The sequence below is a fragment of the Schistocerca serialis genome, chromosome 2 (genome assembly GCF_023864345.2).
Source record: "Schistocerca serialis cubense isolate TAMUIC-IGC-003099 chromosome 2, iqSchSeri2.2, whole genome shotgun sequence".
Taxonomy (NCBI): domain Eukaryota; kingdom Metazoa; phylum Arthropoda; class Insecta; order Orthoptera; family Acrididae; genus Schistocerca; species Schistocerca serialis.
In genome coordinates, this window is record NC_064639.1 from 921,807,624 (window position 1) to 921,832,745 (window position 25,122).

General features: G+C 42.3%; 1 protein-coding gene across 6 annotated transcripts in view; it reads left to right on the forward strand.

Moving 5' to 3' along the window:
* The window catches only part of LOC126458295 (Fanconi anemia group A protein-like), a 240,518-nt gene that overhangs the window by 193,449 nt on the left and 21,947 nt on the right, over positions 1–25,122 (forward strand). For all 6 annotated transcript variants that reach the window (XM_050095235.1, XM_050095240.1, XM_050095239.1 and 3 more), the window contains 2 exons: positions 5,444–5,599; positions 15,832–16,332. In XM_050095235.1, the coding sequence (XP_049951192.1) occupies positions 5,444–5,599; positions 15,832–16,332 (657 nt within the window). The remainder of the gene's footprint in view (positions 1–5,443; positions 5,600–15,831; positions 16,333–25,122) is intronic.

Here is a 25,122-nt window from a genome sequence, read left to right on the forward strand (position 1 = left end):
CTGCAAGGCACTCATTTTTAGTTGTGAGTAGGTCTTATCAGACTGGGAGGGTACTCTGGGAGCATGAACTGTCACCTTTTCGGCATCTTCCTGAATTTGTACTAGAACTGTCCCTGTGCCCAAAACTGAACTGGCAGTGGGAAGCCCTGTCTCATCATTCTCATCATACAATAATAGAACTGGAGAAGGTATTAGTGCCTCTGTAAGGTCAATAAAAGATCTTTCTTATAACTCATTTCAGGAAATTTGGTGTCTCCCTGCAGCTACCTATTAGAGATATATTGATGGAGTCACATAGTTAGTGTTTTTATATGAAACTGAGGCTACATGCGAATTTTCATTTTTCTGAGTCTAATATTTAGTGCCTTCAAGTTTTCATAAAAACAGCGCTTTTGATCAAAATATTGTACTGATCAAATTGAGATTCTTAGCTTTTGATTGTGACACACATTTGCACATTCTGAACAATTTTTGGCTTTCTAGCTTCATTATTTTGCACCATTCATTTTTTTCTTAAAAAATGTATTTAGCGAAACTTATTCATCTGATCCTTCTGAGATTTAATGATTTTAACATTAATATACTGAAGCATACAATGACTAAGTCTGGAAAGCTATTTCAATTTTTAATTTCACTCTTAGATTCTGGCGCAATACTTTGTATCTATGGACAGGCTTGTTATGACAACGTGGCACTTGCAGCAGTGAAATGGGGTAAGTCCTGGCACACTTGCTAGCCTCTGTAGCTCTCAAATGATACGGTGTGTGTTTCGCCACTTGATCATTCAATGTTTCCCAAAGTATGTGCTTTCATTATTGATGCGGGAGGGGCACAGGCAGTATATCAAACTAAATGCAAGGCAGTGGACTCTCTCAAAATTCAAAATTACTATAAGGTCCCTAGAGGAAGTTTCATTGTAACTTTTCTCCACCATTTCACCCCCTTTCTCAATAGTGAATATACGAAGACATCTGAGCACTGAGATCAACACCTTTTTTTTTATCTTCTTGTACTCCAGCACAGCCTTTGGTTTCATTATAACTTCTCCTTTTCTATTCTTTTACCTGGTGTCCTCTAAAACATCAGTATATCCAGGAACCACTGAAATCATTAGAACTCTCTTATCCATCCCGTTAAAAATTTTGTTTCCATCATCATTCTCTGCTCCACATATTTCCCCCTTCTCAATCTTCTCCACAATATCCTTGGGAAGGCCTGCTCCATTTGGACGAATTGTTCCACAGAGAAGCATATGGTGTACTATATCTTTGTTTACTTGTTGCTGGCAGCCCAGAAGTAGATGGGTCCATTTCTAGCTAAATTTGCAATTAAATGTGATTACAACTGGTCGCCAACCATAGCTATTAAAGAAGATAAACAATTGACTCAAAACTGTCAGCGATATTTTGCTGCATACCTTACAGCAATTATTCTTGCCTGCTAGCAGTAACAAATGGTGGTTGGTTTGTGTGTGTGTGTGTGTGTGTGTGTGTGTGTGTGTGTGTGTTTGCTGTAGAATTTGGTGCTAAAAAGAGTGCAACACAACAATTGGGACACAGGGTGACCTGAACAATTGAAAACCAGTACAAAAAGGTGTCATCAGGTCCCAGTGGGCTGAACAGAAGCAGTAAGATATTTGAATTAAAGATATTTGAATTATTTATCTCATGGTACACACACACACACACACACACACACACACACACACACTCACGCTCACGCTCACACTCACACTTATCTACCTACCTACCTACCTACCTTTGAGCCTTTTGCACCTGCTTAGAATTTGACATAATAATCATTTCCGCCCCATTTTGGGGAGTCACCAAAATTCATGCCGATGTGGTGGGAAGAACTGCATCGGGACACATGGTGGGCCGAGCTACAGGAAACATGTTAAAGTATATGAAACATTGTCAGTCATTACTATGCCACTCCATAAAAATATTTCCAAACTAGTGTTGGTACTATTCTGCAGTGCAGCGGATGTATGGTGACAACACAAGACACTAATTCATAGAGCATGTAGCAATGCTGTACCAGTTCTTATGCCATAGGTTTGTTGCTCATTTCATTTGGCATTGTTATGGAGACAGCACTGGTCACTTTTCCCATTTTCTATAATAACGCAATATTTCACAGTGTGAACTTAACCTCCCACACATCACTATTAAAATTTTCTGTCTTTGCACAAATCAGGAAAGCTTCAAGAGGTGTAAGATATACAAAAGAAAAACTTTTTACTTATCTCCATTACCTCGTTGTTGTTGTTGTTGTTGTTGTTGTTATAGGCACCAAGACTTGACCAGGGGTACATTCTTGCTGCTGAAAGCTTGATCTAAGGGTCTAGTGTAGCAGGGGATACAACCCGTCGGCTTTGAACAATGACGTCACAAGTCGCCAGAGAGCATGTATTACAAAGATGAAAGAGCTGAGGAGAATGTTGAGAAACAAAGGAATGCGAGAGAGATAAACTTTATTTCACATATGTAAGGGCCAGTAGTATTTTCACGTTAACGATATCGCGTGTTTGTATCTTAGTATTTCTCTACAAAATACAATGGAAAGAAATGAATGAAATTACTAGCAAAGAATACATCACGTTACATGTATGTCAGTTGTATCTCGAAAGTCTTTCGAACTGTATTGCTTAAGTGCAGTACGGGATACAAGTTCAGCGTAGTCGATTTCTTAGTTTCAACTAGCATTGCTGTCCTGTTGTTCACTTGAACTATGTATCCCCTGCTTCACTAAACTGCAAATGAAACCCAATACAAATTGAAAGCTCATTCGAAGTGTGTTGCTTAAGTACAGTCCGGAATACGAGTTTGTGGTAAGGCGATTTCTTCGTTTTCACTAGCATTACTGTCCTGTTCTTGACCTGAACGATGTATCCTCTGCTTCAGTAAACCCTAAGTGGAACACGGGATACAAATTGTAGATGTGCTGTTTATTTCGTCTCCGCTATTACTAACATAAAGTAGTATCAGTTTATTCTATCTCGTGAGATTTTTTTTTTTTTTTTTTTTTTTTTTTTAAGCCAAAAAACACTTATCAGCTACTGAAGCATCTGTATCTTAGGATCAGTTTATTTTATCTCGTGAGATTTTTTTTTTTAAAAAGCCAAAAAACACTTATCAGCTACTAAAGCATCTGTATCTTCTAATGGGTGAGGGAGTTCCGACTCCTGGGGAGGTGGGTGGGTGTGAGTCGGAACTCCCGCACCCATTAGAAGATACAGATGCTTCAGTAGCTGATAAGTGTTTTCTGGCTTAAAAAAAAAAAAAAAATCACGAGATAGAATAAACTGATCCTAAGATACAGATACTTCAGTAGCTGATAAGTGTTTTTTGGCTTTTAAAAAAAAAAATCTCACAAGATAGAATAAACTGATCCTACTTACGAATAGGTGGAAATACACGTACGTTACATTTGCAACCTGTTTCATTTTATATGTTTTGATTGTTTATTTAACCTTTGTGTTGCATTTGTCTTTTGCTGTTATTGTTTAGTTTAGTTTTTTTATTGATTGCTTAATAAAGTAGGATCAGTTTATTCTATCTCATGAGATTTTTTTTTTTTAAAGCCAAAAAACACTTATCAGCTACTGAAGCATCTGTATCTAATATCAAGCGATCGCTTTTAGATTCACATTCAATTATTTTAATGATAGCGCTTATTAGAACACAGAACTGCTTTATTATCTATGCCTCGAAGGGAAGACATTACTATCTATGACTAAGGAACGACGTCATTGTTCAAATCCGACGGGTTGTATCCCCTGCTACACTAGACCCTAATCTAATGTTTGGGTTGCTGAAGACAAAATAACTGAGGAAGATTTGCCTGTTGCTATGAATTTCTTTTTATTTTATCCCATTCTTCTAAATGACACTGACTTTACAATTTTTCACTTATCACACCAAAAATTACATTGTCATTGACAAGTTTAGCAAAATATGTGCGATTCCATCAGAGGCATGCCCACCACTACTTACATTCTGCGGTACTCACTTTATTCCAAAGAATTTACAAAGGAAAAGAATTTACAAACTTTCTTTACCAAAGAAGAATCTTCACAAAAATATATCATTATTTTGTAAACCACACTAGAAATAAATTTAATAATTAGTGTTAGATTGTGCAATAAATAATATGAATTTTAAGTATGCCACAAATTTTGTAATTTCAATTATTTTTAAAAGAAGAGTAATTTTAACTGTTAGTACCTATCAGTTGTAACACATTAATTTCTTTTTATACATTTTAGCCTGAAATATAATGCATTGTATACAAAATCATATGAATTCTTTTAGTGAAACAGCTGAAATAATTTTAACCTATGCAAGAATCGGTAGTGTACATGGTATCGGTTATTCCTATTTTTAAAAAAGGTAATGTTAGAGGAGGGTGACTCCTTATAACACCAGCACAAATTTTACAAATAAAATTTTTTTAAAAATTGTTTATTTAAAAACGAAATATTTTACCACTGCTGCTGTGGCTGATCGATATTTATTTATTTATTTATTTATTTATTTATTTTTTTTTTTTTTTTACTCAGTTATTAGTAAAAGATGAAAACTGAGACCAAACAAATATCGAACTATAGTACTGGCATCAGTTTTAACCTGACAATTTTTCCCAACCCTGCTATGCCGTCAAGTAGAAGTACGTACTTGCCGAACACATCACATCATCCCATCTGTTGTACATGGTGACCCAGTTGAGTCCTTGCAGGTCTTGACTAGCATCTCCAAAGGACTCTGATGGATGCCTGATGTGCAGCTGACTTACTGCCAGCTTGGAATCCTTGGTCTAGGAGGCCTCATTGGTATCTGAGGGCTCAATACCAGTTTCTGACAAATACTTCTCTCTGTTATTTTATACCTGCACTTGTTCCACATCGCAAACATTAATATCTTAAGTACACACCAACACAATTTTATAAAATTGAAAGGACTTTGAAAGCTCTAACAAGAAATTACATACCATCAAACAAAAGATTTTAAGAAGCATCCCAAAAATTTTGTGTGTTGCATGTGTTGGAAAATCAACACTGAATTTATCAATCTATACTCCTAAAGTTAACTGTAATTTTTAGTCATAAACTTTTAGCCTTAATTCAAGTGACTTAAGGAAATTTTCTTATTTGTTGCAAATTCTTAGTTATGTGAGACATCAGCTTCAATTACTGCACCTCTCAAACTACCCTTTATCACTAAAATGTAATGTAGGCTAGTGGCATGCGGCATAGCGGTATCTTCTTAAAAATTTATGTAGTAGGAGCAGTTATGAAGTCTCAGTGATTCAGCAAGTTAGTCAAGTGCACTAATCTTATTAATACCTTTTAAAATTAAACAGATTTTAAAATGTTACTATAAAATCTTATTAATTTTTTGTAAGCACAGTGATTTACATGTTCCACAATTTCACAATCCAGGTGAAGAGCTTGTGTGACAGAGGATTTCTTCCAAGCAGCTTCACAAGGCACATACTCATGGGCTTGTGTTCAGCATGTCGTTCATCTACAGATAAAGCTGCTGAATATCTGTCTTACATTATAGGATGTTGCCCAGCTTTTCATGTGGCACTCTTGGTATGTTTCAGTGTTTTGCATTAGTGTAAGATGATTTCTTTGTGAGATTTTTTTTATTTTTTATGAAGGAGTACATGACTACGGGCACTGAGGTGACAAAAGTCATGGGCCACCTCTAATATCATGTTGGACCTCCTTTTGCTTGGTTCAGTGCAGCAGCTCAATGTGGCATGGACTCAACAAGTCGTTGAAAGCTCCCGAAGCACCAGTGAGCCTTGCTGCCTCTGTAGCCATCCATAGTTGCAAAAGTGTTACTGGTGCAGGATTTTAATCAAGAACTGACATCTTGATTAAGTCCCATAAATGTTGGATGGGATTCATGTCGGGTGATTTGGGTGGCCAAATCAGTCCCTTGAGTTGTCCAGAATGTTCTTCAAACCAGCTGTGACCTGGTGACATATCCATAAAAATTCCATCATTGTTTGGGAACATAAAACTCAGAAATGGCTGTAAATGGTCCCAAGTAGTCAAATAGAACCATTTCCAGTCAGTGATCGGTTCAGTTGGACTGGAGGACCCAATACATTCCATGTGAATAGTGCCACATCATTATGGAGCCACCACCAGCCTGCACAGTGCCTGTTGACAACTTAGGTCCATGGCTTCATGGCATCTGCAGCACACACTTGAACACTACCATCAGCTCTTACCAACTGAAATAGGAACTCACCTGACCAGGCCACAGTTTTCCAGTCATCTTGGCTCATACCAAGGAGAGGCGCTACAGGCAATGTCATTTTAGCGAAGGCACTCATATTGATCATCTACTGCCGTAGCCCATTAACGCCAAATTTCACCACACTGTCCTAATGGGTACATTTGTGATACGTCCTACATTGATTTCGGTGGTTATTTCATGCAATGTTGCTTGTCTGTTAGCTCTGACATCTGTAAGCAGACACTGCTGCTCTAGTTCATTAAGTAAAGGCCATCATCCACTGGATTATCCGAGGTGAGAGGTAATGCCTGGAATTTGGTATTTTTGGCACTTTCATGACACTGTGGATCTTGGAATATTAAATTTCCCAACTATTTGTGAAATGGAATATCCCAACTACTATTCTGGGTCCAAAGTCTGTTAGTTCCTCATGTGGCCATAATGATGTTGGAAACCTTTTCATGTGAGTCTACTGATTAGAAATGACTGCTCTGCCAATGCACTGCCTTTTTATACTTTGTGTACATGATATTACTGCCATCTGTTAATGTGCTTATTGCTATCCCATGACTTTTGTCATCTCAGAGTATAAGCAAAGTAGTAATTGTGGTATAATTTGTGTTTTGTGTGTTTATGTGTGTTAGCATGTATTTGAAATCAGTGTCTCATTGTGCAGCGACAGTGTGATAATGATTCTTGAGAAGACAGTTAACGTGTAAATAGCCTCCTAAATGCCACCAGACACAGTGGTTGGTTGATTAGTTGGGGGATAGGGGATCAAACAGCGAGGTCATTGATCTCCTAAGATTAGGGAAGGATGGGCGAGAAAGTTGGCTGTGCCCTTTCAAAGGAACCATCTGAGCATTTGCCTGAAGCGATTTAGGGAAATCATGGAAAAGCTAAATCAGGATGGCCAGATGCGGGTTTGGGCCATCGTCCTCCCAAATGTGAGTCCAGTGTGCTAACCACTGTGTCACCTCATGCGGTCAGACACAGTGTGGCACTGGAATGGTCCCATATGAAGATGGATGCATGCTTTTTTTGAATGGCAGTTTTATTATAGAACTAACAGAGATATATGCATTAGCCACCAGAAAGATCGCGGGAGGCGCACGTCGGCACGGCGCGTCACAGACGGTAGTTGCCGCAAGTAGAGCCCCATCCACCAGAGGGCACCCGAGAATTCGGCCGCGACCTCTGCCGGCAGAACAACAACAACAACTCAGGCAGCACGGGCCGTGCCCAGAGTTCACATCGGGAATGCCTAGGAGACAGTTCCCAGTCTACGCTATGTGAAGTGCGATGGGAAACGTGAACCGTGTTACTACACAATTGGCGACGAGTAGGGTCATTCTTTCGCATGTTGTGTCGTTGTTCTGGTTTCGCAGCTTATCCACGGCATGGAGGATGTAGTGTGGGTTTTGGTTGAGCAGCAGACGGAGCTCATGGCAACCATGAAACAAGTGCTTCCGGCTTTGCTCTCCACGCAGTCTGCTGCGGCGCCGTTCCCTCCTCCCTTTCCCCTGTATGATGAGACGGCAGATGGCGGAGGATTGGGACGCATATGAACAGACGCTCTTTCCCATCTTCCGGTGGGCCCGGATCCTAAGTTCAATCGAGAGGAGATTATGTGTTTTCATTTGGATGTGGAGTCCCGCCAAGCGGTTGATGGCTTCCCGATCACTAGTTCTATAGTAGCCAGGGAAACGGCAGCTGACCCGGTTCTCCGGCAAGCAGTTCGCCTCATTCAACAGGGGTGGTCATCCCGACCTCCAGGCCGGGCCTCGGACCCTCTTTGTAATTATTTTGTTCTACGAGACCGCCTCTCCGTCTTGGAAGGAGTTCTCCTTCTGGCTACCGATGATACAGCTCCTTGCGTGGTTGTTCCTGCAAGTTTGCGAAGTGAAGTCCTCACGTTTTTACATGAGGGGCACTGGGGTGTTTCCCGTACTAAAACCTTGGCTCGCAGACGTGTGTACTGGCCCGGTATTGACAGAGAAATTGAGCACTTGGTGGCCACCTGTTCCCAGTGTGCGAGCCAACAGGCAACTCCCAGGTCAGCGTTATCCTCATGGCCGCCTGCAACCCAGGCATGGGAACGTGTTCACATTGATTTTGCGGGCCCGTTTCTCATTGGCTTTTGGCTCATTGTCATTGATGCTTATTCCCGATTCCCATATGTGGTTCGCTGCTCCTCAACCACTTCAGAAGTTGCAATCCAGGCACTAGCAAAAATCTTCTCTGTGGAAGGTCTGCCAGTCACTCTGATCTCGGACAATGGACCTCAGTTTATTTCGCAGACCTTCCAGGATTTTTATAGGCGCTTCGGTATTCGGCACGTTTGCTCTGCCCCCTTTCATCCACAATCGAATGGGGAAGCCGAGCGCATGGTGTGCACATTTAAGACGCAGATGAGAAAGTATGTGCACGAATTTCCTGTGGAGGAGGCGTTGACGTTTTTTCTGACGGCATACCGGACCACACCAATGGGAGAACGCAGCCCCGCAGAGCTCCTCCACGGGCGCCAACCTACAACTCTGCTGCACCTCCTCCGGCCTGGTCCTCGCCAGTCTTCGCAAAACGGAGTACCCGGCTTTTCACCGGGCATGTCGGTCTGGGCACATGGGTTTGGTCGCAATCCACGTTGGATACCGGCGGTGGTCCTGTGCCGCAATGGCTGCCGGCTCTATACTTTGCAGGCAGGGGACCGGGAGGTACGTTGTCACCAAAATCAGATACGTCCACGTTTGAGCACCCACCCTCTGACCCCTCAGGCACCCATTGCCGACACCCGTGTTGGTTTCTCAGGGGATGCTACCGCCCCCCCCCCCCCCCCCCCTGTGACTCCGCCGCACTCTGATGGTTCTCAGCCTTGGCAGCCTCCAGTAGCTCCAGCACTGGCATTGCCATCGTTAGAGATGCCCCAGCGAGAGCTGGATCCCTCGCAGGCCCGGTTTCTCAGTATGCTGGTTCGCCTGTGGTCGTCCCTTCCCCATCGTCCCCGCCCCTGGGTCTGGCCCCTCCCGAGGTGGACCAGGATCCAGAGTTCGACGGCTTGTTTCCCGTTCTGTCCCGGGCTCCGGTGGTTGGACGACGGGGGCCTCTTCGTGTGGGTCACTTCCAGCCATATTCAAAGGTTCCGGCTCGAGGGTTGGCAGATCCTCTCGACTCCAGCCTTCTGATGGACGTGGAGGTCATCGCTCCTGCATGAAGCTCCACCTTCAGACGCAGTGGATCCCAGTGGTTTCTCCCCCCGAAGGAGGAGGAGTACAATAGCCACCAGAAAGATCGTGGGAGGCGCACGTCTGCACGGCGCGTCACTGACGGTAGTTGCCGCAAGTAGAGTCCAGTCCACCAGAGGGCATGCGAGAATTCGGCCGCGACCTCTGCCGGCGGAACAACAACAACAACTCAGGCAGCACGGGCCGTACCCAGAGTTCACATCGGGCATGCCTAGGAGACAGTTCCCGGTCTACGCTATGTGAAGTGCGACGGGAAACGTGAACCGTGTTACTACAATATACATTTCAGAATTAATCTTTCTCTGTGCAGTGAAGTGTTTAATGTAGTTGTACTTCCAGCAGATTAAAACTGTATGCCAGGTCAGAACTCAAACCCAGACCTTTCCTATTTTCCAAACACAACATAAATTACCCTGCCTGGTGCACTTTAAGCTGTGAAAGAGGGTCATGAGTTACTTCTGAATAGCTCATTTGGTAAGAGCGTTGCATGTGAAAAGTCGTAACCGAAGTTCGAGTCAGTATCTGCATCTTTGTTTTAATTGCTCAGAAATCTTCAAAACAACACAAGCCACTCTTTCAGACAGAAATATTAATTCCAAAAGAAGCCTAATACAATAATGCAGGATGACCCTGATAAAGTTCAACTTCCGTGTAATTCCACACTACCATAGGGATTCTTTTATTTTTTCCCCTGTACTGTAAAGTAAGATCAAACTGAATATTCATTGTGTGCACACCATAACAATTAAGACTATTTATTTGGTTCATTTGAACCCTTTAGGATCAAGAGTGACTTGTTCAGTGTGTCGTCTTTCCTCCCAATACCTCTTCATTCATTTGCTCTTCCTAGTTCTTTTCACTTCCATGGTCTTAATTTTTAATCTAGTATCAGTCGACCTTTGACCTTCCATTGTGTTGCCATAGATGGAACTATCTTGCACTAGTTCCTACAGATTTTTTTGCTTGCTCCAATTGTTTTCCATTCCCCCTTACTTTTTTTGCCCAGTTGAGCATGTTGCATTCCGTATCTTCTTGATCAGCATATTGTCCTCCATCCTCACTATTTGCCCTGCAAATCTCATTGTCATGCCTGAAATTGCTTCAAAAGTCTCATACATCTGCTTTCTTGCTCTGTTCTACTGACGGTAGTTGCCGCAAGTAGAGTCCAGTCCACCAGAGGGCATGCGAGAATTCGGCCGCGACCTCTGCCGGCGGAACAACAACAACAACTCAGGCAGCACGGGCCGTACCCAGAGTTCACATCGGGCATGCCTAGGAGACAGTTCCCGGTCTACGCTATGTGAAGTGCGACGGGAAACGTGAACCGTGTTACTACAATATACATTTCAGAATTAATCTTTCTCTGTGCAGTGAAGTGTTTAATGTAGTTGTACTTCCAGCAGATTAAAACTGTATGCCAGGTCAGAACTCAAACCCAGACCTTTCCTATTTTCCAAACACAACATAAATTACCCTGCCTGGTGCACTTTAAGCTGTGAAAGAGGGTCATGAGTTACTTCTGAATAGCTCATTTGGTAAGAGCGTTGCATGTGAAAAGTCGTAACCGAAGTTCGAGTCAGTATCTGCATCTTTGTTTTAATTGCTCAGAAATCTTCAAAACAACACAAGCCACTCTTTCAGACAGAAATATTAATTCCAAAAGAAGCCTAATACAATAATGCAGGATGACCCTGATAAAGTTCAACTTCCGTGTAATTCCACACTACCATAGGGATTCTTTTATTTTTTCCCCTGTACTGTAAAGTAAGATCAAACTGAATATTCATTGTGTGCACACCATAACAATTAAGACTATTTATTTGGTTCATTTGAACCCTTTAGGATCAAGAGTGACTTGTTCAGTGTGTCGTCTTTCCTCCCAATACCTCTTCATTCATTTGCTCTTCCTAGTTCTTTTCACTTCCATGGTCTTAATTTTTAATCTAGTATCAGTCGACCTTTGACCTTCCATTGTGTTGCCATAGATGGAACTATCTTGCACTAGTTCCTACAGATTTTTTTGCTTGCTCCAATTGTTTTCCATTCCCCCTTACTTTTTTTGCCCAGTTGAGCATGTTGCATTCCGTATCTTCTTGATCAGCATATTGTCCTCCATCCTCACTATTTGCCCTGCAAATCTCATTGTCATGCCTGAAATTGCTTCAAAAGTCTCATACATCTGCTTTCTTGCTCTGTGTATCAAGATTTCACCTCATTTTTTCATGCTGCAGATGTGTCTCAAGATCATCCATTCCTCCTCCTTCAGCTTGAGATAGGCTCACTTGCTCGAAGTGGCCATCTTTAATAGGTAAAATGCTGTATTTCTGATAGTTGATACATAATGTCTCAATTTGGCATTCCTGGACAGATTTTTCTTTCTATGAATTGTCTTTCCAATGTACCATGGTTTAAGTAGTGTTTAGAACCTGCCTTTTATGCTCTTTTTGGTTTGTAATTTGCTTGTTACGTTTTCCCCATGTGAAGAAGCTGTTCATATTCTCCACCACTTGAATCTTGCAGGTGATCTCCACATTAAGGATCTTGGTCATATTTTATGCTATTTTGATGCTGGATTTAGCAACTAAAGCAAGATTTTCCAGTGCCATTTTTGCATTTTCTTCATTCTTACGTAGCAATGACATAACACAGCAAAGACTAGGCAGTTTACGCCCCTCCCTCCCCAATAGCTGTACAGTGAAATCACTATTTTACGTTTTTGTGCATTCCAGACTTAAAAAGCGTGAAACTGAGGAAAATGCAGAATCAAGGAAGACGTTAAAACCCCCTAAAGAAGAGCAAAAACATATGTAATTGGCATATATGAATAAAACTCATAATCCTCTCTAACACATTGTATAAAATCTGTATGAGTGAAGGCAAGTAAATGCACACTAGAATGTTTATACAATAATTTGTGCTAATGAATTTTATCAGTTCTTAAAAAAATCACAGCTGTGTAACAGCAAGTAAAAACTCATCAAAAAATTGAAATTGGTACCTGGGCACTAGGTAATCAAGCTATTTTGCAACGTGCTATGACCCCAAATTATATGTTAGAACATGCGTTTTTGAGAGATCTTTCCTTTGTGCTCACCCAGGAAAAAGCAAATATTGATGAACAAGGTGAATTAAACCGAAAACTCTGAAGTAGGGTGAAAGGTGTAATCTGAAATGTGGTGTGTGTGTTTTCCTTCTCTCGATGAGAGAAAGAGACAGGAGAAAAAATGAGTTTACTTCCCCAGCTGATTATACAAGCTTATAAGAAGTCAGCTCAGTGAATTTATGTACACTCTGTAAAATTTAAATTTAAAAGAAAGCTCAGGCACAACAGTGTCACTTCATGCCTTCTATCACTGCTGCTAATCTTCACAATCTACAGTATGTGGTGCAAAGTATGTATGTGAGTACTGTGTGTAATTGTTGCAACTGTAACTTGTCAGATTTGAACGCTAAAGTCTTTAAAATGTGCTATTACAAAACCCTTGTTCTATTTCCTTGTAACATCTCTGCCATAGCACATGATCTGCATGAAAAATATATTTTCAGTACTTCACAAAATGCTTTCACTCCTACCTGCACTCATACAGTTGAAGGGCCACTCCCCTCTCCACACATCCAGCAGGTGAGCATGTTTATGTACATTAGTGTGGTGTGGCAGCTGCGCTGGCTGCGGGGTGATGTAACAAGTCACCAGCCAATAACAGCTCACTAGCTGTAAATGACTGACATTTCCTTGATTTTGACTGAGCGTATTCTTTGATGCTCAGTGTATGAATTTTAAATGTTGAAAATTAATATTGTTATTAAATATGTGCAAAAAATGAAACTGAGTTGTTAGTAGCACAAGAAAAGCTGGTAGCTGGGCACCATCATCACCTATTGGCTTGGCCCAGAACACTTTGCATCGACTGTCTTGTTTGTTGCTGCAACCTATGGTAGTTGTATCATAACTACACAGTGAAGCTAAATGGTGCAAGTTGTGTTAGCAACTCTAGTGGTAGATTATGTCAGCATTTCCTTTCTCACGTTTCCCCTCTCCACAATGGACTAAAATATTCCCAAAACTCTGCCACCACCTGTTGTGTGAACCACCTGTCTTTTGTGCCACTTATAACACATTCACTCATGTCAAATGTCAATAGGAAGAAAATGGGACAAAGTCAAGCGAGACATCGAGTAAGAATGTAGAATCGGGGTAAACCTTACTTGGAAGAAATGTAAAATTTGGGAATTTTTAGCATTGATCTTACGGGTTTTTCACAGGGGCTACAAATTTATGGCTTAGAATCATGAAAAATGTAAAATCGAAGTTATACTGTAGTTCTGTTCACCTGTATCCTCTGCTTGTCCACTTCATCCAACAACAAGAACTCCTAACTTTATTTCAAAACATGCTGAAACTGAGCTCAGTACCCATCCGTAGTAGTTGTGCCTTTCAAAATGTCCCTTACTAATTCATATGTTACTGTTTCCAATCCTCTCGCGTGAAGGACATTCAACAACACATTCCTGTCTACAGAATCGTAAGCTTTGGCAAGGTCCATGAAGGTCACTATAGTATTTTTATCTTTCCTGCAGTGGCTTTCTAATATCCTTTTGAGTCCAAAAATCTGTTTATTACTAGTATAAAAAATAAGAATGCACAATTATGACTATAAATTAATAAAGAAAGATAATTACCTTGATTTTTATGGAAGTCATAAATTAGGACGAAATAGTGAGAAACAGTATTTTCCACAATAGCAGACACGTGTATCAAATAAGAACTTTGATGATAAAGTGACAAGTTGTCAATAACCTTGCTCATGTCCAGTGTTTATCGTGATCTCTCTACTGGTGATTGATGTCCATAATGGGCAGATACGGTTCAGCAAGTTGCCACATACTTTGACAACTTTTGAAGCAAAGCTGTTTCAGGTGAAGCTGAAAGCTATCCTAATCAACTAAGTGGTTGCATACACTCAGAAGGGGAGGCCACAATGTTGGGATCATAGATTTACCCCAAACTTTCTACACCATTAATAGCCCATTAAAACTAAAATCTGCTAAAGGTGTACAAATTGTGGAGTAAATCTGTGATCCCAACGGCATGGCATCCCTTTGTCAGTGAATTCTCAATAACAACACGAAATACATTAAGAAGACTGTATGTATCACTACTACATGTAATTATTACAGTGGCATTATTGCTTTAACATAAGAGACTTTTCAGATGGCATCACCTTAATTTCCACAAGCAAAGGAAAAATAAATAAATAAAAACTATATGGTGGCATTCCCTCAGTCTCCCCTAATGGCACCTATTAGTTGCTACAGTTGCTGTAAGCTGTTTGCTTCATATTCATTGATGGTAGGGTATACATAGTACAAGGTGTGATCAAAAAGTAATAAGAATTTTTTATTTTGTGGGCTTTATACATCCAATTTTCAATTTTTTTTATCTTGTTGGTACACATGTTCCTGATATACATTTGCATTTTCAACTGTTTTGAATATTTGGTTTTTCATGTTGGCAGTCAAAAAGGTTGTACATGTTTTCAAGTGATTGGTGAATTTATACTTTTGAGAAAGATGGATCAGAGAATTTGCATTAAATTTTGCTTGAAAATGAAATAAAGTGCAACACCGCACTAGCTTTTGGCCAATTTACTGTGAGTAAAATGGGAGCTTATGAACAGTATAAATGTTTCAAAGAGGGTCGAGAAGACGTTGAAGACAACGACCAACCTGAATGCCCTTACTTCTTCCACATTGCCTCATCAGTGACATCCTGATGAGTCACTGATGAGACAATGCGGAAGAAGTAAAGAAAGTGGTTCGGAAAACTGCTGAATCACCATCAGAAAGGTTCCTGATGACGTCAGCATATCCTTTGGCTCATTCCAAGCAGTTTTTTTGGATGTTTTGGGCATGAAACATGTTGCAGCAAAGTCTGTTCCGAAATTGCTGTATTAAGTCAACAATGATACAGAACTTCTAAAAAGAGTTTTAACAGGTGATGATACATGGGTGCACGGTTATGTCGAAAACAAGGCCCAGTCATCCCAAAGGAAGCTGCCTGAAGACCAAGACTGAAAATTTTGGCAAGTTCAATCACATGTGGAGCTCGATCACGTGTGGAACTTCTAGTCACTCTCTCTCTCTCTCTCTCTCTCTCTCTCTCTCTCTCTCTCTCTGTCTCATGACTTCGTCTCCCTTCCTCTCTACAAATTGTGTTGTCAACCATCCTCCCTCAGCCTCTCTTCCCCCTACAGGCATGTGTTTATGTGTTGCATGTTTGTGTTTGTATTCTTTCCTTTTTTTTATTTTGTAAGTCAAATCTTTCATTTCAGGTACATGCAAGACAAGTCAGCCCTACCTTGCTGACAAAATTTCCTGCTGATGCAAGAGGGAAATACACATCATTAATGAACCTCAAAAATTTATTCTCCACCTTTTTACTTAACACAGGTTGTTGGGAAGTGCCATCAGAAAGTAAATTACATGAAATGAAGGTTGATGAATGGGAGATTGGACTTACATTATGGTATAGAGGCAGTTTGTCAGACCATCGGAGATGTAATACTGCAACCTGTGTACATCTTCCAATTGAAATACTTAAATGGGTATTATTGTTTGGTGTATTGGATGTAGGAGTTCACATCTCAGAAGGCAAACTGCCAGTGGATTTGAATGGTCCAGAACCACACCTAGAGATACAGTCAAAGTATGGTCACTTCATTACAGAACTTGTAACACTGGTTGAACAGTCTCCAGCAGTACTTCAGGTGTTAGACATGTGCTGGAAGGAGCAAACAAGAAATCCTGTACAGCACTTCCCACCACATGTTCAGGTCAGTATATGGGATTTGTAACTAAAATTATTTTTGTCACACATATGAAGTGTCACATTTTCTTATTGAATTTTAGCTTAAAATGTAATGCTGACTAATGTTTTTGATTCTTTTTATGTATTTGTTTTGTGTGTAGTCATCATATGATCAATTTTGGAGATGTTGTGTAAATTGTGATGACGTTCCCTGCTTTATTTGTTTGTTTGTTGTCCTCGGTATTGATGTACTGGTCCCCCTGTGGGTCCAGGGTAAGAATATGCCTGAGGTAGTCCTGCTTGTCGTAAGAGGCGACTAAAAGGAGTCCCTCCCCCTCAAGGGGGTAGTTTGCGCCTGTGTCCGGAGACGGACAGTTCAACGACTTACATTTGTGGTCATTTTGGTTTTTTGCTTATTCTGGTTTCTTCCTTCCTTTGTTTGTTTCCTTTCTTTGTCCTTCTCCCTCTCTCACTGTCTTCCTTACTTTTTACCTTGCGTTCTTCTCCTTGCCTTCTTCTCCCCCCTATGGTCTCCGCTTGGCATTTGAGACACTCTGTCCTTTCTCTCCCTCTCTCCCCCCCCCCTTTTTTTTTCTTTTTTTCCCCCCCTATTCTTCTTTCCTCCCTGCGCGTGCCTGAAGGCCGACCCACGCATAGCTGGTGACGGGGTAACGCATAATTCCCCGCCCTGGGTAGACAAGTAAGGCATGCACGTACCCCCTGGTAAAGGCCAGGCCCAGGGAGGGGTGATTGCCTGAGCTGACACCTTCCGACCATGCCGATTGGTCCCTCCATCTGTTTCTCGGGAGGTGTGACCTGAGGTGTAAACATTCACCTAAGGTGGGAGCGCCCTCTGAGAAGGCCCCTACAAGGAAGGTGCGCGCCATTGGAGATGCTGGCAATCATGGGGGATTCATCCGCAATGGATTTGTCTTCTTCCTCTCTCTTGACTTCTGCCCAAAAACGGAAACTTGACCAGCCACCAGTGACAAAAGTACTACCGCCTGCCCCAAAGTTCCTCGTACTTTCTAGATCTGAGGACGGAAAGGATTTTTCATCTGTCAACCCTTTCGTTATTCAGAATGGCGTAGATGCCATAGCCGGACCTGTCAAGTCTTGTACCAGGATGCGTAACGGTACCTTGTTGTTGGAAACTGAGAGCACCTTTCAGGCAAAAAAACTCCTTCGGGCCACACTCCTGTACACGTTCCCTGTCCGGGTGGAGGCTCGCCGCACTTTGAATTCATCGCGTGGTGTGGTATCTACTAGATCACTCGACGGATTGACTGACGAGGAGATTCAGTCTTTGCTACCTGAGCAGGGTGTGACGGCTGTCCATAGGGTCATGAAAAAGGTCGACAATGACCTTGTGCTGACCCGGACACTTTTCTTGACCTTTGATAGTGTTCAGCTGCCGTCACGCATCAAATCAGGCTAAGAGGTTATTTCTGTTTGCCCCTATGTCCCGACACCTACGTGCTGCTAGCAGTGTCAGCGTTTTAATCACACCAGCCAGTCTTGTTCTAATGCGGCTAAATGCGTCACTTGTGGCAGGGACGCCCATGAGGGTGACTGTCCATCTCCTCGTTGCGTGAACTGTCAGGGTGACCATGCAGCGTCCTCCCGGGACTGTCCCAGCTACAATGATGAACGCTGTATACAGGAAATTCGGGTCAAAGAGAAGGTGTCCACCTCGGCTGTTCGCAAGCTATTTGCTAGTAGGAAGCCCACGCTGCTCCCAGCGGGGAAATATAGTACTGTCCTCGCCTCTCCTCGGCCTTCCAGGGAGGTGTCGACGCAGACATGCGATCTGACCTTTAGCGCTACGGTTGTCCATTCGGCCAGTGCTAAGATCGCCCGGTCAATGTCTCCCTGTCTTCCTCCCGTCACCCCTAAGACACAAGCACCTTCATCAGCTTCTGCCAAGACTAAGACCCAGAAGTCAGATGCACGGGCCTTCAAGAAGGAACCGTCCCCTGAAGACTTCTTACATACCCCGAACTCCCAGCCATTGACCAGTACTTTGACTAAACGACCTTCCAAGAAGGCTCATAGGAAGCAAAGTTCTCCTTCTCTGCCATGGCGCATTTCTTCTCCTGCGCCACCCCGCAGTTGCCGCCCCAGGCCGTCATCCGTTTCACCTGGCCGCACCACTGGTAGCTGAACATCTGGCCATTCACCGGCAGAGGAAGCTCCCCCTCCCGGCCATCTTAACATGGTGGCTGACAAACCTATTGAAAAAATGGACGATGACACTCTGCCTATTGATAGCGGCAGCTGTACTCGCTTGAAGCCAGGTCCTCAGTGGCCTTCGAGGTGACCCCTTCTTATTTCTCCTTTTTCTTTTTCTTCTCACGATGGCACTTCTTCATTGGAATATTCGCGGTATTCGCTCAAACCAAGAGGACTTAAAGTTGCTGCTGTGCTTGCACTGTCCGCTCGTAGTAGCTCTCCAGGAAACGAAGCTACACTCATGTGATCGAATTGACTTGGCACACTATGCCTCTGTGCATTTTGACCTACCCCCTGTGGCAGGTGTTCCAGCTCATGGAGGGGTTATGTTGCTGGTCCAGGATGATATCTACTACGATCCCATCACATTGCACACCGATCTGCAGGCAGTTGCCGTATGAATTACTCTCCCCACTTTCACATTTTGCATTTGTACCATTTACACTCCATTGTCGTCTGCCGTTACTAGGGCAGACATGATGCAAATTATTGCTCAGCTACCTGCACCATTTTTGTTGACTGGAGACTTCAATGCCCACCATCCCCTTTGGGGCTCTCCAGCATCCTGCCCGAGAGGCTCCCTGTTGGCAGACCTTTACAACCACCTCAATCTTGTCTACCTCAATACTGGCACCCCTACTTTTCTTTCGGACACAACTCACACCTATTCCCATTTAGACCTCTCTACACGTACTACCCAACTTGCACGCTGGTTTGAGTGGTACACTTTTTCTGATACGTATTCGAGCGACCACTCCCCTTGTGTTATCCATCTCCTGCATCATACCCCATCTCCATGCTCAAATTAGTTGGAACATCTCCAAAGCAGACTGGGAGCTCTTCTCTTCCAGGGCAACATTTCAGGATCAAAACTTCGCAAGCTGCGATAGTCAGGTCGCACACCTCACGCAAGTCATTCTCACTGCTGCTGACTATTCCATCCCTCGTACTACTTGTTCTCCACGTCGCGTAATGGTCCCCTGGTGGACCACAGCATGTAGAGACGCTTTACGTGCTCGTCGACGTGCTTAAAGCACCTTTAAACGCCACCCTGCGATGGCGAATTGTATTAATTATAAACGATTACGTGCGCAGTATCGTCGTGTTATTAAAGGAAGCAAGAAAGCCAGCTGGGCTGCTTTCACAAGCTCCTTCAACAGTTTTACACCTTCTTCTGTTGTCTGGTGTAGCCTGTGCTGGCTATCTGGCACTAAGGTCCACTCACCAGTTTCTGATTTGACAGTTGCAAATGACGTCCTTGTGGCCCCTGAGGATGTCTCCAATGCCTTCGGCCGATTTTTTGCAGAGGTTTCGAGCTCCGCTCATTACCACCCTGCCTTCCTCCCCCGAAAACAGGCAGAGGAGGTAAGGCCACCTAACTTCCACTCCTCGAATCATGAAAGTATAATGCCCCATTCACCATGCGGGAACTCGAAAGTGCACTTGCCCGGTCTCGGTCCTCTGCCCCGGGGCCTGATTCTATTCATATTCAGATGCTGAAGAACCTTTCTCCTGCAGGTAAAGGTTTTCTTCTTCGTACTTATAATCACATCTGGATTGAGGGTCATGTTCCCACATGCTGGTGCGAATCTATTGTTGTCCCGATTCCTAAACCAGGGAAGGACAAGCACTTGCCTTCCCGTTATCGAACCATTTCCCTTACCAGCTGTGTACGTAAGGTGATGGAACGAATGGTTAACTCTCGTTTGGTTTGGCTGCTCGAATCTCGACGCCTGCTTACCGATGTACAATGTGGATTTCGTAGGTGCCGCTCTGCTGTTGACCATCTGGTTACCTTGTCGACCTTCATTACGAATAACTTCTTGTGGAAGCACCAGACAGTGGCTGTGTTCTTTGATTTGGAGAAGGCTTACGACACCTGTTGGAGGGCGGGCATTCTCCGCATCATGCATACATGGGGCCTTCGCGGTCGCCTCCCTCTTTTTATTCGTGCATTTTTAATGGATCGACAGTTCAGGGTACGTGTGGGTTCTGTCCTGTCTGACGCCTTTCGCCAGGAGAATGGGGTGCCACAGGGCTCAGTTTTGAGCGTCGCTCTCTTCGCCATTGCGATCAATCCAATAATGGATTGCCTCCCAGCTGACGTATCAGGCTCCATTTTCGTGGACGATTTTACCATCTACTGCAGCGCGCAGCGTATATGTTTCCTGGAACACTGTCTTCAACATTGTCTTGACCGTCTTTACTTCTGGAGTGTCGCCAATGGCTTCCATTTTTCTGCCAAGAAGACAGTCTGTATTAACTTCTGGCGCTACAAAGAGTTTCTCCCAACGTCCTTACATCTCGGTCCCGTTGTTCGCCAATTCATTGAGACAACAAAATTTCTAGCTGTCCTCTGTGTTCTCAGCGGTACGTCGTGGGGAGCGGATCAAACCATCCTACTTCGCCTATATCGGTCGATCGTCCGCTCAAAGCTGGATTATGGGAGCTTTGTATACTCCTCTGCACGGCCGTCCATCTTACGCCGCCTCAATGCTATACAACATTGGGGGTTACATCTCGCGATTGAAGCATTGTATACTAGTCCCGTCGAGAGTCTGAAGCTGGTGAATTGCCACTAACCTAGTGGCACGATATACTGCTTTGTCAGTATGCCTGTCGACTATTATCAATGCCCGACCACCCATCTTATAGTTCCTTTTTTTGATGACTCTCTCGACCGTCAATATGGGTTGTTTATATCTGCCCTGCTACCCCCTGGAGTTCGCTTTTGTCGCCTCCTTCTGTACCTTGATTTTTCACTCCCTGCAACCTTTAGAGTGGGTGAGAGCCAAACGCCACCTTGGCTCCAGGCTCAGGTTCGCGTTCACCCTGACCTCAGCTCGCTCCCAAAGGTGGTTACCTCAGCTTTGGTATACCGCTCGCAGTTTGTCGAACTTCGTTCGAAGTTCATTAATACGATCTTTATTTATACAGATGGCTCTAAGACCAATGACGGTGTCGGGTGTTCTTTTATTGTCGGGGCACACAGTTTCAAATACCGGCTCCATGGCCGTTGTTCGGTCTTCACAGCTGAGATATTTGCCCTCTACAGGCTGTTCTTTACATCCGCCGCCACCGACATTCTGCTTATGTCATCTGCTCTGATTCCCTAAGCGCCATCCAGAGCCTCAGTGATCCGTATCTGGTTCACTCTTTCATGCACCGGATCCAATGCTCTCTTCAGCAGCTGGCGGACGACGGTTCTCCGGTTACCTTTATGTGGGTTCCTGGCCATGTCGGTATCCCTGGGAACAAGGCTGCAGATGCCGCAGCCAAGGCTGCGGTCCTCCAGCCTCGGACAGCTTCTTGTTGTGTGCCTTCATCTGATTTTAGCAGGGTCATTTGTCAGCGCATTTTATCGCTGTGGCATGCCGATTGGTCTACGCTTACTGAAAACAAGCTTCAGGCCTTGAAACCTCTCCCCATGGCTTGGACGACCTCTTCACACCCTTCTCGGCGGGAGGAGGTTGTTTTGGCCCGGTTACGGATTGGACACTGCCGGTTCAGCCACCACCATCTGCTGACGGCTGCACCGGCGCCGTTCTGCCCATGTGGGCAAGTGCTGACGGTATGCCACATTTTAACATCCTGTCCAAATTTTAATACACTGCACATTGATCTTGGCCTGCCATGTACTCTGGATGAAATTTTAGTGGATGACCCAGGAGGAGCTGCTCGTGTTCTTCATTTTATCCACTTGACAAACCTGTCTAAGGGCATTTGGTTATGCTGTTTTCTTTTAATCCCTTGCCTGTTAATGTGCCTTTTATAGTGTTGTCCTTTTTAGTAGCTGTTTTAACATTGTGCCTCGCAGTGCATTCATAATTTAGTCTGGGCACTAATGACCACTGTAGTTGTGCGCCATAAAACCACACACACACAAAAAAAAAGTACTGGGTGAAAAAATAAGGGGTGAAAGTGCAGTACTGTCTACTGTAAATGATGTAGCCAACAGGTACCCATTTGCATTTCACAGTTGTTTACTTTCACTTTTCACAACCCCCCCATATACACATTTAATATGGCCAGTGCACTATTGTTTAACTTTTGATAAGCCTCAGTAATAGTTTTCAGGCAAACATCCACCTACCGCTACAATAGTTAACTGTTGAATATGAATGAGCAGTAAAAAACATAGCCACATAATTCTTATTTCTTGAAGAATAAAAAGGTAAGTATGGAACAGACACTGTAATTGTTTTAACACATGGCCTAATTGTGTAACACTTATTTCGCTGTTAAGTTGAAGCATTGTTGTTGTTCTAACCAACATAGGTTTCTTGTCTGAAACTCGGCCATGGACTGACTGTCTCATGACCAAAAAGAGAGCCCTTATATATGCTTACAATAATAGGTTCTGAAACTACACATTGTTTGAAGTTAAATTTACAGACTTTTGACAAAACTGTTAATTACTTTGGAATTAATGAAGGGCTGGTTTTGCTAAAATGTTTTCGAATGGAGCCAAATAGATCCTTTAAGAATACTATTAGTTGTTCCTCCAAATGTTTATAATTAGTACAGAATTTATATTTGTTTATAAGTCAACAATAGAATTTAAGTTACAAAACAGTTACTGATTTCACACTGTAATAAAAGATACTAACTAGGAATACTCAAAATAAATTAGAAAATCAATTACATCCATAAAACTAAGCACAAAATTAGATCTGGTGTTATATACTTTAAAACTGAGGGCCAACCTTTCTTTTTTATGAAATTGCAAATTATATTGCCATATGCTAATGGTAATTAGTTAAAATTGAAAAAACAAATTTTAAGGAGGCAGATGGCAAAATAAGAGGGGAAGTAAAAACATCCCAGCTTGCTTCATCAAAAGATGTATGAAGGTTCATTTTAAATAACATTTATGTTATTATAAGTTCAAAATATTGTAAAAAAAGGACAGAATGAAAGGAAATTATGAGTATTAGTAAGCATAAAACAAATAAACTACATTATTAGGCATGAAACTAATAAACTATGTTAGGTAAAATGATATTCATCTCTTTGATGACAGTAGCAGTGAAACTTATGACATTACATGCAAATCGTAGGTGGCTTACTGTATTCAACATTAGCAGAAAATGTAGAAACAAAAAACATGTTATCAAAAGCTGAGTCATCACATACAGTGCATACTCTACTAGTGTACATCAGTTTTGCAAACTCTATTGTAAATGAAATCAGGAAAATCATTATGTCACTAAAAAGCCAGTAAATCTTCTTTCTTGATTGTCTTTCAACTTGAATGCTGAAATCTTATGCTAATCTGATAGCTCCACTTTAAGGGAGAAGTGATCTCTAATTTAAAACCCATCTGCCTCCTTTTGTCTCATATTCTGTAAATATTTGGGAAAGTGGCTTATAACATAATATTAGTGCACTTTTCTGACAATAACTTTTTGACAACAGCTCAGTTTTGCTCCCATAAATAATTCTGTACAGATAAGGCTACATGCAATCTCATAATTTCAATTCTGGTAGAAGTAATCGAGAAACTTAATCCTGATGGCATTTTCTGTGACCTTTTTAAGATCTATTACTATATAGATCAGTGATTTCCAAGCTGTGTGTCATAGTTGTGCCTTAGTTGATGCAGTTGTGTATTTTTTAAAATTTTTGTATTTTATTTTTTCCCCTCACCTCTACTTCCTCTCCTGTACCACTGTATCTTTCTCAGAGCAACATCCACCATCCTAAATTATTTGGTGTATGTATTCCAGTCTCTGTCTTCCTGTGCAGTTTTTGCATTTAAGGCTCCCTCATGTACCATGGAGATTGTTCCCTTTTACCTTGACATGTGTCCCATCATCCTATCCCTTATTTTAGTTAGTGTTGTCCATATATTGCTTTCCACACTGAGTCTTCAAAGAATTTCCTCAGGTCTTGTTTTATCTTATCAGTCCACTTCATTTGCACATCCTTCTATAATACACTGCATCTCAGACACTTTGACTATCTTTTTTTTCCCCCACAGTGGGTGAATCACTTCTGTATGATGCTGTGCACAGATGTACATTCTCAAAAATTTCTTCCTCAAAGGGACACCTATGTAGACTTCTTTCAACAAGCAATGTTCTCTTTGCCTGTGACAGTCAGTTACTTATCTCCTCCTTGCTTTGTCCATCACGCTTTATTTTGCTTCAGAAAAATTCCTTCACTTTGGTGGTCATCAGTTTTGTTGTTAATTTATCACTAATCTTTTCTCTGCTACTTATAATTGATTTTGTTTTCCTTTAGTTTACTCTGAATCCATTTTCTGTGCTTAGTACTTGTCATTGTAGTCAACAAGTCCTGTTATTTTTCCTCATTTTCACTAAAGATAACAATGGCATCAACAAACATTATCATTGATGTTGTTCCTTCTCAAATTTTAATCCCTTTCCTGAACTTCTTTTTTATTTCTGCCATTACTTCAATGTACAGGTTGAAGAATAGGGGAGAAAGATTGCATCCATATCTTGCACCCTTTTTAGTCTGAGCACTTTTCACTTGGTCTTGCATTCTAATTGTTTCCTCTTGGTTCTTGTAGATACTGTATGGTTATTACCCATCTCTCCTGATAGGTTATGTAATG